Raw genomic sequence first — 12,464 nt, 5'->3', positions numbered from 1 at the left:
AATAAGGTGAAGACTTAACATGAAGTTACCATTCAAAACAACTTAAATGTCCAAACATTTAGCAATTATTCAGCATACTCATCCAATTGAAGGCAATGCTATTAAATGTCCATTAGATTCTAACACAGGGCGTGGGCAAAGTCAGTGGCTGCAGGTTTTTGCTCCAACCCAGTTAATTAATTAGAAAACGATCCTTGTTATTATTTTAATATCATGGCTTGTTAGTGCTTTAACTCTGCCATGTCAGGTCATTCTCATATCCTACATTATTTTTTCCTTTCTAAGGATATCATTCAAATGATTTGAAGTCCAAAATGGATGAGTAATTCTCAGTCCTTTACTGTTTTCTCTTTACTTTCCTCCCAAGTATTTATTTAAAAAAATAGTGCATGATAAATACACACGGGTGTAAATGGAAATAAGCTAAATGAAGAAATGCTGGTTTCTTTTGTCATTTGCCTCTTATTGCTAATAAGAAGCAATTACAAAACTGAGAATACAGCTGTTTAAGACTAAAACAAGCGATAAGGGTTCAAAATCTTAACGAACGAGACAACTAAAGTGAAGCAGAAGTGTTACTTGAGCAATAAGTGCTTCTTATTAAGCAATTGGGTTGGAACAAAAACCTGCAGCCATTGTGGCCCTACAAGAACAACTTTGCCCACCCCTATTCTAAAATCTGAACCATTTCGACCTGTCACCTTGATGTGAAACATGTTTGAGTAAATGTTTTCTACATTATCGAATTGAAGGATACTGTGGTTAGTGCTGGTGACTCGCACCTTTAGGAGATTGTGTCAGATTCTCAGCTGGGTGTCTCTGCAGATTATGCATTTTTTCTCTGTTTTTAATTTAGAATACTGAATAACTTTATATGGAGAAAAAACTGCAGGGGTAAAACGCGACGTTGGTTGCTGCTGAGAAACCCTAATTGCTGTACCCAATGTGGTGATATAAAAAAATGGTGAATCAGGCACATCATTGTCCCATTTCACGGATACTGATAAAAAAAATCAGGAGTGGTCTCCCCTAGACTTTCTCGTACACTCAGATATGGGAATGGAAATTTGAATAGTAAGCCACAAGACAATGATTATATTTTTATATTATGTACATTAAAGAACCATCAACAACAAATCAAATCAAATCAAATTAATAATATACTGAGTAATTATTATAAAAGTGAATAAATTGGACTCTACAGCTGCATGAATAAGAAAGTACCACTTCCAGTTAGCTGATATAGCTCAAAAGTTCATAGAAATCTATGTCTTGTACCTTACACTTGTATGCAAAATTTGGTTGACCTAAGTGAAAGCGTACTCAAGTTATCATGTTTATACACCAACACACACGCGCGCACGCACACAGACACACAGACATAATTTCAAAAATGGTATTTTCAGAATCAAGGAGTTCTAAATCGTCAAGATTCATCAAAACCTCAAAGTGGAATTTTTGTAGGATTCCAATACTTTCCCTATACTTTATATACGAGAACGTCAGGGAAGTCTAAAATGTCGAGATTCATCAAAATCTCGACATTGAATCTTTGGACAATCACAATACATCTCCTATACTTCGTATATGAGAAAGTAAAAAGAAAAGTGACTATAATGTGTATATTCTGAATTTCTGGTTCTTGACTTTACCTTTGATTTTCTTCACTATGAATTCTTGATCAGCAATTTGGCTTAGTTGAACTGCTTTTCTCGTTTCTCAGCTTGTCTTACGTTTTCACTTCCATTTATTTCTTTATACCTCAGTAGCCATTTCTGTAAAGCTCATACTAATGTGGCCCAAAAGCTAAAATGTCAATCTTTTGACTGTAAAGCTACATGCTCATTCTTCAGAACAAATGTCTTACTGTGGTGAACAGAAGGAGTTGCTAGTTTTTCAAACTCAGAAATACCAGAATTACTATAATCAATGTGATGATATAGAAAGCAGTGAATCAGACACATCATTAGTCCATTGTACAGATACTCAAATAAAAAAAAACAGCCGTCATGTGTGTTTACTGCATTCCTGGTTCTTGACTTTTGTTTAAAATTTTCTTTACTACAATTTCTTAATGAATGATTTGGCTTAGTTGAAATATAGGACTGCTTTCCTGGTTTCGATTATCTGCTCGTCTCACGTTTCCTCTTGGCCTTTCTGTAAGGCTTAACGTACTTTTGTCTTTTGAGTGTGACCTAAGGGCTAAGATGTCAATCAATTGACTGTAAAGTTGCAGGCTCATGTTTTAGCACAAATGTCTTACTGTGGTGGACAAAATGAGCTGCTTATTCTTAAAACGTTGGTGTTTCTGATCTTAACAAGAGCTTAACAGTCACTTCATGTGGGAGGTCTCTGTTTTATCTTGTGGTCGAGCTATGAAAAGATCTGGTTACTTTACAAACACAAAAATCTATTGAAGTCAGCTTTCGCTTTCTGTTTGTGGTTCGTATGGGGTGGTAGACATCTTTTCAACAAATAACCCGCACTCATTTTCAACTAGAAACAAAGTAATACAGCTTATTTATACCATAAATATAATAGAGGATGGATGATACAGTAGCTATGATAGAATTTAAAACAGGTCTGTCTCCTAACTTTGTGAAGCAGAAGTATGAAACACTACAAACTTCATCAATGTGAGTGGAATTTTTAAAACATTCATAATACAGGGTGGTCCAGATCTGGATGACTGATTTATGCGGGGAAGATTCCAGTTCGGCGTGAAGACGATTCTTCATGTCTTCAGTTCGCACACTTCTTGATGGTCCGGGATTTTTTGGGTGATTTTCTATGTAATAAACTTAATAAGTTATAGCGTAATGAAAATTACATAATTAGATCTGGACCACTCTATACATACCAAGAAAGAAGCACATTTTTAATACATGTTAAGAGAAAATACATCAGTCACTATAGTACAATAGGAACCGAGTGATAATGCAAAGCTTATACTCTATATTTTACATCTAATGTAGATATAGCACCCTATAAGGAAAGGTATGGCTAAATATTTTTTTAAAAGAGTAAAAGTGACTAAATATGATGAATATTAAAATTTTGGTTTTTTTCCTATTTTTTGCAGCCACCAGAAGAAATCTACTCATCAGGAGATACGTTGCTGCTACACTTCCACACGGACGACACCATCAATAAAAAAGGATTTCATATACGATACACGAGTACCAAGTTTCAAGACACCCTTCTTGCCCAAAAATAACCAAGGAACCTCATTAGTCTAAAACTTTTTTTTCTTTTAACAAAAAACAAACAAACAAACAAACAAACAAAAAAAAACAGAAACCAAATGTTTTTTTCTACTGGTGGGGGAAAGAAAGCAGGCAAAAATGTAGTGTGTGCAGAATTAAATCTTTGAAATCTTACAGAACACACAATACCTAACGCATTGCCTGCCTCCCTCCCTGCCCGCCTGCCTGCCTTGAAGGCCGTCTAGGGAGATTATGAAAGCTTCTGGCACGCCAAGGCTGGAACTAACTGAGGACGCCTATTTATTTCAGAGGGGAGGAGGCCATTCATGAGGACACTGTCGAGTGGCCTAATGTCATGCCAATGTGAAAGAGCTCTCTCTGGGAAATTAAAAAAAAAACAAAAAACGTTTCAATTACATAAAATGACGCTCAGTGTTGACAAATAAAAGAAAATAACATCAACATTGGAAGTGTTCAAGTGGTTTGGTTAATGTATAACAATATATTTATGGTGACTGAAACAATACATTTAAATATTTTAAAATAAACCTCTGAGGACTTTATTTTTTTACTGTATTTGTAATATTTCTTTATTCCTCACATATAAATATATACTTGCTTTGAGATTTGTTTTTTTTTTTTTGTTGGCATGCATGCTGTAATCCACTGTCTACTATTTTTGTGTAGCACAACGGCGGAAGCCTTCTAGCTTAACAGAAAAAAAAAAGCAATGAAATAGCTGAAACATGACTCAGCTGGTCTGATAAACCTGCCTGTCAAATCTTTAATAGTCATGATACGTTAAAAATAAAAAAATTATGAATGGCGATTAAGTTAAATCAAACAATGTGGGGTTTCTCAAGCAGCTGATTGTCTACAAGGATTCAACCCGAGAGCTCCAACCTCAGCTCCTTAAAAATAATAGGAACACATATCCATTGGTTCAAGGAACTTCTTTGATGTCCTCTTCCCAATCATAATACTCCAAGAAAAGTTGAAAAGTTCGGCTATATGAAAAATATACCAGCGAGTGGATGTCTACAGCAATGTCTACAGATTACATTTAGTGGCACTAAGACCAGATAAATGTTCCAAAAAAAATTAAATGGATTTGCTTATATGGTTACGGTTATTAAGAAAATACCGTGATGTGATTAAGCGGTGTTGCACTGGATTGGAGTACCTTGTGAGCAGTCACCTGTTAGGTTGTTAGCATTATCGGCGTAGAAGAGTCCCATATGAATGGGAGTGGAGACTGCCAACTAAATCTGCTAGCACGTCCAATGGGTTTATTATCAGTGATTTAATAGCTGACAACAAAACTAAAGCACATCGAAATCATGAGATCTGATTAGCTGGATGTGGCAACACTAAACCCATTATTTGATATAGAAGTGTGAGTAAATATTATTTAATAAATGACAGCATCTAAATTTAAATTTTTAATAGTTTAAATATATATATATACTTTTCAATTTGTTAATGATAATCTAAAACAAATGTTCTCTTGTTACCTGTTTTTGTGCTACTAGATTTTTATTCGCTCTCGTGAAATATTTTAGAAGTTCTTTACAGATTTGAGGGTGCTGAATACAAATCTGACAACAGAGTTGCTCAATCAGAATCTGAAATCTCACAGAAAACAAAATGTCTATCGTATCTGAGAGATTGTGAAAGCATCGGGCGTGAAGACGCCGATTTCTTTTAGAGGAAGGAAGGCCAGACACGAGGACGATGTTCAGTGGCCTAATGTCATGCTGATGTGAGAGAGAGTTTTTGAGAGATACATGTTTCTTCTTCTTCTACTTTTGGCTGCTCCCATTAGGGGTTGCCACAGCGGATCATCTTCTTCCATATCTTCCTGTCCTCTTCATCTTGCTGTGTTACCCCCATCACCTGCATGTCCTCTCTCACCACATCCATAAACCTTCTCTTAGGCCTTCCTCTTTTCCTCTTCTCTGACAGCTCTGTCCTTAGCATCCTTCTCCCAATATACCCAGCATCTCTCCTCTGCACAAGTCCAAACCAACGCAATCTCACCTCTCTGACTTTGTCTCCCAACCGTCCCAACTTGAGATGAATGTTTAAAATGAAAAAAAAAAGTAATATATTTTTAACATTAAGATTTGAAAAAAATTATAAATTAGGCATATAATTGTTTTAAATGTAATTACTACTTTCAATTTTTCCCCTTATAATGTTCTGAAGTTTCTTCACAGTAGAATAACCAACAGATGCCTTCTAGCACTTTTCACTGGAATGTCTCTCCATTTGAGCGATGTCTTGGTGGACGTTCATCCAAGACCACTTCCAGGTTCCGGGGGAAAAGTTCCAAATGAGTGAACTAAATAAATTTTTAAAGACACGTTGTATCTAAGTGCTAGATAGTTAGAGAGAAGCTCCTCAGCTAGATCCTTGTAGTTTTTCATCTTTTATTCCTAAGAAAGTTGTGGATCACACTTTTTTTTTCAACTAAGGAAGGCTGTGTATTCTTTTACCGTTTGCTTACCTGGTCAAGGCAATAGATGGATCGACCCATCCTTGCATTTTTCTGGGAAAAAAAAGAAATAAAAACTTTCACTATTGTGGACAATAAGAAGTTATCTTTCTAAGATTTGAAACATAAATTCGTGGCTATTGTGAAGGAATAAGAAGGGAGCAAAAAGTACTAATCGAGAGCAAGAAATGTGTAGCAAATACTTGATTTTGGGTTGTTTCCACCTCACCCAATGTTAAAAATGAAGAAGATATATATTTTTTGAATGTGAAACATTCTTATACCATAAAACAATTTTTGGTTTTTCAAAATAGGATTTTTCACTGAATCTGATATCTTGTACAAATGGTTAGTGGTAGGGAAATTGCAATTTCAGAAAAAATTCAGCACACCCACATCTATAAAGTTCATTGATTTTTGAAGTACATGGATCTGTAAAATAAATTATTTCCAGGCTACGGTTAAAAATAAGTACAAAAATAGGTAAAAATAGGTACATTTTCTTAGCACGAACAAACATTTCCGTCAATGACTAAATCACTGATAATCTAATGAATGTGATAGTAGATTCAGTAGCAGCTCCCATCGAAGGGACATGATGAAGAACTGATAATGGATATTCTGTTCTTAAAAAGAAACAAATAAAATACTGGCTGCAAGACTTCTCACAGCTGCTTGTGAAAGAAAAAGAATGCTATGTTCATATACAGTTGGTATAATTGGATTTACCGTTTGCTTATTTTGTTCATAATCCTGGAAGAAACTCACGAATGTTGTTGATATGCTGATTGACACAATGAAAGAAAAGTTAAATCAAAGCAAATGTATTGAGCGAGTATTACATCGTGACCAGAACGTGACCACTAAATGTCATTTCTGGGCAAGATGATTGTTTTATTTAATACATTGAAATTGAGTGTGTGATCAGTGTGACGTCACAACTTGCTGAATTTTCGTAACAAAGTTACTCCCTCAACTCTTAAAAATAAAGGTACCAGAGAGTTTCTTCAGAGCAATGACATAGGGATACCATTTTTGGTTCCCAAAAGATCCCTCCACGTGAAGCTTCCATAAGAGACTTCATTCAGTAAAAAAATGAAGATATGGTAACAGATTTGTGAAATACCAATGGGTCTTCATTTACTCTCGCTTCCCACAATAACACAGTTCAGGTTTTCTTAATATATTAGTATCTTGCTATGTAGCCTGTCATATATTAAGATTTCAGTTTTTGTCCATATATTAGGAAGTTTTTCAAAGCACAAAGAACCAATTTCATAAGCAAAGAAGCCTTCCTAGAATCATAAAATGTCATTAAAGAACCACAATTTTTAAGAGTGTAGTTGTCCTACTAGGACGGCATACATGAAATTTCCTATTGGGAAGATCAACTTTTTCCTATTCTTAAAAGCAAATGAATGCAGCAAAACAAGAAGCCATTTTCAGTGGCTGCGTTTATAGTCTTTACATGGCCACAAAAAACAAGCTAAAATCAAATGATGAAATATACCATCCTCGAGAGATAAGTCCGAAGTTCTTGTTTCCCAGAGACTTTTCATGAATCTCAAAATTGTTTTGTTTTTGTTCGTAACTGATTAAATTGCATGTTCGTTCATACAGTACTATTGGAGGATTGTAAAGCGAAATTCAGAAAATTTTGCTTGCAAGATGAAATTGGCGAAGCCTTGCATATTAGTGTAAGAAAACACGAAAATGAATCGTTTGGCGGTTTTGTGCGTGTATATGTCCGTATGTGTGAGTGACAAAAATTTTTATATCCAGTATACTAGAATAGTATTGTGCTGTTCTTTTTGCACTTAATTTCATAAAGGAAATTCATTCATTTTTAAATGTATTGTTGATGGAGTAGGCATTGAAAAACTGCTAAGGAGACCTTTTTTTTATTTTATTTTTGTTTTGTTTTTATGTGTCATTTTTCACAGACAGCTAATTGAAAGATTGCAGAGATGGTCGAGGCAATCATACACAACTGCATTTCATTATGCAGTTGGTAATTTTTTAAAAATAACCCGGATTGTGGCAACAAAAGGATTAGCAACATATTTTTTTCCATTCAAGGAGTTTAAAACAAACAAATTAACAAGTGAGAGCCTGTAGTCGAGCACGATGATTGCTTTCAAATGGATTTCCTATGGTGCTATTTCATGTATAAAGTACTTTTTTGATTTATTGAGCCAACAACCTGCAAAATGTGTATGAATGTTGAACAATGTCTGGCTGCAATGAAAATACAAAGACTCTCAGCATCACCACCTCACAGCACTACTAGGCCTGTGGAGAAACAACTATTGCCTTATAACACAAAAAGTGAATATTCTTGCACATGATTTTATCTGTGGTTATTTCTTGTGTGTTATTAATTTCTTATATGATAATAAATTTATGAACTTAAAGACTATGATGTAAAAAGCAAACACAACCGCATTTGTTTATACACTCCTTAGGCACGAATTGTACATAAGTTTCTTGGGTATATTATGGTATAAAATGTCTCTCCAAGTTATATGTACAGTATGTCCTTGCTACTGGTATGTTTCAGCCATTATGTATATATGATATGTATATTCCATGGGGAGGCAAAGTGAAAGGGAGGGGTGGGCTTATACATTATCGTCATGTGCTATGGTTGAATGGTTTAATTATTACTGTATGTGCCAAGTTCCACTTGAGCCTCTTTCACAGTAGTTATGTGTTTTCTTCTTTTATGTTTGTAGTCTGATATTAGCAACTTTAACAAGTCATCAAAACGCAAACTGATTGACACAGAATATTTATGGGTCAATAAAAATATCCTAATTGTTAACTCCCTCTTTGTAACAGACCATAATACCAATGATTAATCAAACGACACGCCAGTATACTGTATAACAAGTCACATGATGTATCTGCTTGGAAACACTGAGCTCTGCTCAGGTTCACTGTTTGCCATTTGTTCCCCTTGAAAGAGTAAATATCAAAAAAGAAAATGCATTATAAAGCAAAAATGCTACAATACAATATTACTAAATACTGACAAATTAAATGTTCAAAAATTTATAGTGTCTGTGATTTATTCTTATTTTAATTATTATATCATTTTACTACAAATGAACCAACCAAAAGTGTGAGAAGTGGGTTTTCCATTAAAGCTTGTTTGGCAAGCCAAAATAAATGTTTTATGTTTTATGTACTCAATGGCTGTTATATGCCCATCCTGTTTTTGTTCCTGTCTTGTGCTCGATGCTTGCTAAGATAGGCTCCTGCTTCACCACAGCCATGCTTTGGATAGCTGTTATTCACTCATCCATTTTCAAAGCTGGCTTATTTCAGTCCAGGGTAGTGTAATCCTGCAGCAATGAATGCAAATCAGGAAACTTTTCTGGAAGAGATGCTTATATATGCATATATATATATATATATTGCGACGCCCCAGGCGCATACAGCCACCCTAACCAGACACAAGTTTCACCACACAGAATATGTTTGATTCCTCCATGGGGCAATGTTTTCCATTGCTCCACATTTCTCAACACAATACATAAAGAGCCAACAAATACAGCACAGTCTCTTAGCCTCCAGTCCTCCATACAGGCTTTGTCTTTCTTCCTCCCAACTCTGGCCATTGAATAATGGCAACTGGGTCCTTTTATAGGACACCGGGAAGAACTCCAGGCATCCTATGAAATTCCTTCAGCAGCACTTCCTGGTGTGGCAGAAGTGCTGCCAAATAGGGCCCAGTGAACGTCCATCCGCACCCTGGTGGTGGCAACGGTCCCCAGCAAGGTTGAGCTTTCAACCCCGAGGCCCCGCTGCAAGCCCAGGGGGCTGCCTTCTGTAATTCCAGGGCACAAAATGTCCTGAAAAAGCTCCTCATTTTATATATATATATATATATATATATATATATATATATATATATATATATATATATATATATATATACATACACACTATATATATATATTTATATAAAATCTTCATTTGGATCTTGATCTTTGTTTGTCCGTGAATGAATTAGAAGAAGAAGCACTAGATGGCAGTAGAGAGACAGCTAAAACATAGGCATTGCATTAAGAATCTCCTCCAGGCTTATACTACTGAAGACTGTAGTACACCAGTCACACCTCAAAACACAGACATTCAAACTAAACAAATTGTTGTGCTTTAAATTAGCTAAAGAGATCTTCATTTAGATCTTGATCTTTGTTTGTCAGCGAATTCCACGCATGCGTAGACCACCTTCCAGTTTAGTACGTTGTTGTTATTAACGGATGTCAACAATGTGCCGGAATAACGAAAGGGGTGGTGGACAGTGTTACGCTGGTTAGCTCCTGAGGCCTGGTTAGAGAATGAGAATGCCGAAGATAAAACGTATGTGTCTACGTAACATATGAGTGAAAGAAAGACAGTTGGTAAAATGAATGACAATTGCAATGTGCGCAGTTGTACCGTGGCTTGCTCACATGACAGTGAAGTGATCTCTATTTATGCTTTAAAGAGCCTGGATACCTATGTGTCCCCCTTTTATAACCATTGCTCCATGTATATTGCCTTACTCTTTGGATTGCCACAAAGCAACCTGCGAGACTGGAGAAAGGTTGAGAAGACATCGTGAGAGGAAACGATAGCGTCGTAAAAAGCAGAAGTGAAGCAGAAATGCTCCTACACCACCACATAATTACGATTAGGACAGTGATTCCGAGTAGGCCGTTCCTATCGAATCAATGTCCAAGGGTTTTCTTTTGTAATTTTGTTTCCCTTAAAAAAAATCATAATGCTGTGCAACGAAGGGCAGCCACGTTTAAACAGGGAGCCCTTCACAGACAACTTTAACACGCGCAACGTAGGTGGGCGCACATGGCTACAATATTACAAATATATATATATTAAGGACTGGGACGTGGACACAGACAGACGGACATCATAAGTTACACCACACACTGTTTATTTTCACTAATATTTACAATAATTATGTGCACTTTCAACCCCAGTGCCTCCAGCACCGATTCCCCAAAGCACAGTCCTCACAGTTCCACTGTCTTTCTCCTGGCCACCTCCCATCCTCTCTCCAGCTCTGTCCTCTTCCACTCGACATCCACTACTGACTGGAAGGAGGCGGCCCCTTAAATGGGAACCCGGATGGGCTCCAGCTGCTTCCCGGCAATCAGTCCTGGCCACACCCCAGTGTGGCGTAAGTGCCGGCTGCGCACCCGGAAACCGTCCGGGTGTCCCCTGTCGTCTTCCCCCCAGCACTTCCTGGTGTGGCGGAAGTGCTGGGTTCCAGGGTTCCTCAGGCACCTGGGCGCCGCCTGGCAGTGGCCACGGGCCCCTACAGGGTTGGGCTTCCAAGCCCTCTACTCGTGGCCCCCAATACAACCAGGGTGATCTCCCCCTTGCGGTCTGGAGGAGGCACAAGCCCTCCTCTGGTCCTCCTGGTCCTATCCCACACGGGATATTCCGGCATCAGGGCGCCGCCTGGCGGTGGTCACGGGTCCCTACAGGGCTGGGCTTCCAAGCCCTGTACCCGAGGCCCCCAAAATTTCCAGGATGGATGCCCCCTCGCAGTCTGGAGGAGGCACAAGCCCTCCTCTGGTCCTCCTGGGCGGTAATTGGGGCTGAAGCCCGGCCGGGAACCACTATATATATATATATATATATATATATATATATATATATATATATATATAATTCTAAGCCTAAAAGTGCAATGATTTTATGTCATGTTTTTAAGTCGCGTTTTTTGTCAAGCTTTAAATTGAGCTTGATTGAAAACCTACACAGATATGTTTGGTATCATTCTTTTCAGAATTTGTCAAACTTTAATGTGATATTGTTAGATTTTCAGATTTTTATTCCATTTTTAAATTATAAACTAAAACATATCAAGAACTCACATCCTGCGAGACGAGACTTTGTGCCAAAAGATTTAACCATGCCCGGGACCGGAAATAAAAGACAAAGAGTAGGACAGCTGCTGTACAGGCTTTTAAATGTTTGAAGTGCCACGCAAGATGCAGATCACATAACACGGCAGCAGCAGCAAGCCAGCAGCTGATCGAGCAGAGAGAAGGTAAAAAAAACAAACTGTATTTGTTTCCCATTGTATCACCGTTTAAAGAGGGGGATTTGGAGTAGCGACCGTGTCTCCTTTGGGTGCATGCAGCCCCCCTCTTGACAACGCGATTGGCAGTCAAAAGTTTTAGAACACCTCAGTCTTTCCAGTTTTTCTTCAAATTTAGCTTTTGAAATGCAATGAATGACCTAAAATGGTAAAAGGTAAGCGGTAAACTGCCAGAGGTTTACATTTAAAGTTTAAGTTAGCAAAAACTGAAGAAAAAAGGAAATATCAGAATATTACAAATGGGCCTTCTTCAGGGAACAACTAATAGATTACAACCTACAGATGTTCAGCAGCAATTGCAGTAAATTAAGCCTTGCAATTTAAAGCAAACAGTTTGCACAGGTGTCCCAACTTCCCTTGATTACTTAAAGCAAAGTTGGAGCAGACTGTGTTTCTACACCTTCTGAAGTACTACTTGGACAATGGCACAAAAATGGCAATTAATGAATGAAATGAGACAGAGCATTATTACCTTTAGAAGTGTAGGCCTTTCTTTTAGAGAAAATGCAAATACTGTAAATCAAAGTGTCAGTGAGTCCAGTGGTGTCCTACACAATCCAAATGCAACTGGAAACTGGAAGAAACTATGATAGGAGGAGATCTGGCAGAGCCATAGTGACTAGTCAATCAGATGACAGGT

The 12,464-nt window shown here is 37.3% G+C and overlaps 1 protein-coding gene across 4 annotated transcripts in view; it reads left to right on the top strand.

Annotated features, from left to right (window-relative positions):
• The window catches only part of tll1 (tolloid-like 1), a 322,342-nt gene extending 318,573 nt beyond the window's left edge, over window positions 1–3,769 (top strand). For all 4 annotated transcript variants that reach the window (XM_039759616.1, XM_039759617.1, XM_039759620.1 and 1 more), the window contains one exon: window positions 3,083–3,769. In XM_039759616.1, the coding sequence (XP_039615550.1) occupies window positions 3,083–3,217 (135 nt within the window). In that variant the 3' untranslated portion in view covers window positions 3,218–3,769. The remainder of the gene's footprint in view (window positions 1–3,082) is intronic.
• The last annotated feature ends 8,695 nt before the right edge of the window (window positions 3,770–12,464 follow it).

Source organism: Polypterus senegalus, chromosome 7, assembly GCF_016835505.1.
Source record: "Polypterus senegalus isolate Bchr_013 chromosome 7, ASM1683550v1, whole genome shotgun sequence".
NCBI lineage: Eukaryota > Metazoa > Chordata > Cladistia > Polypteriformes > Polypteridae > Polypterus > Polypterus senegalus.
The sequence above is the reverse complement of the archived record's forward strand: the minus strand, read 5'-3'. Positions and strand labels throughout refer to the sequence as shown.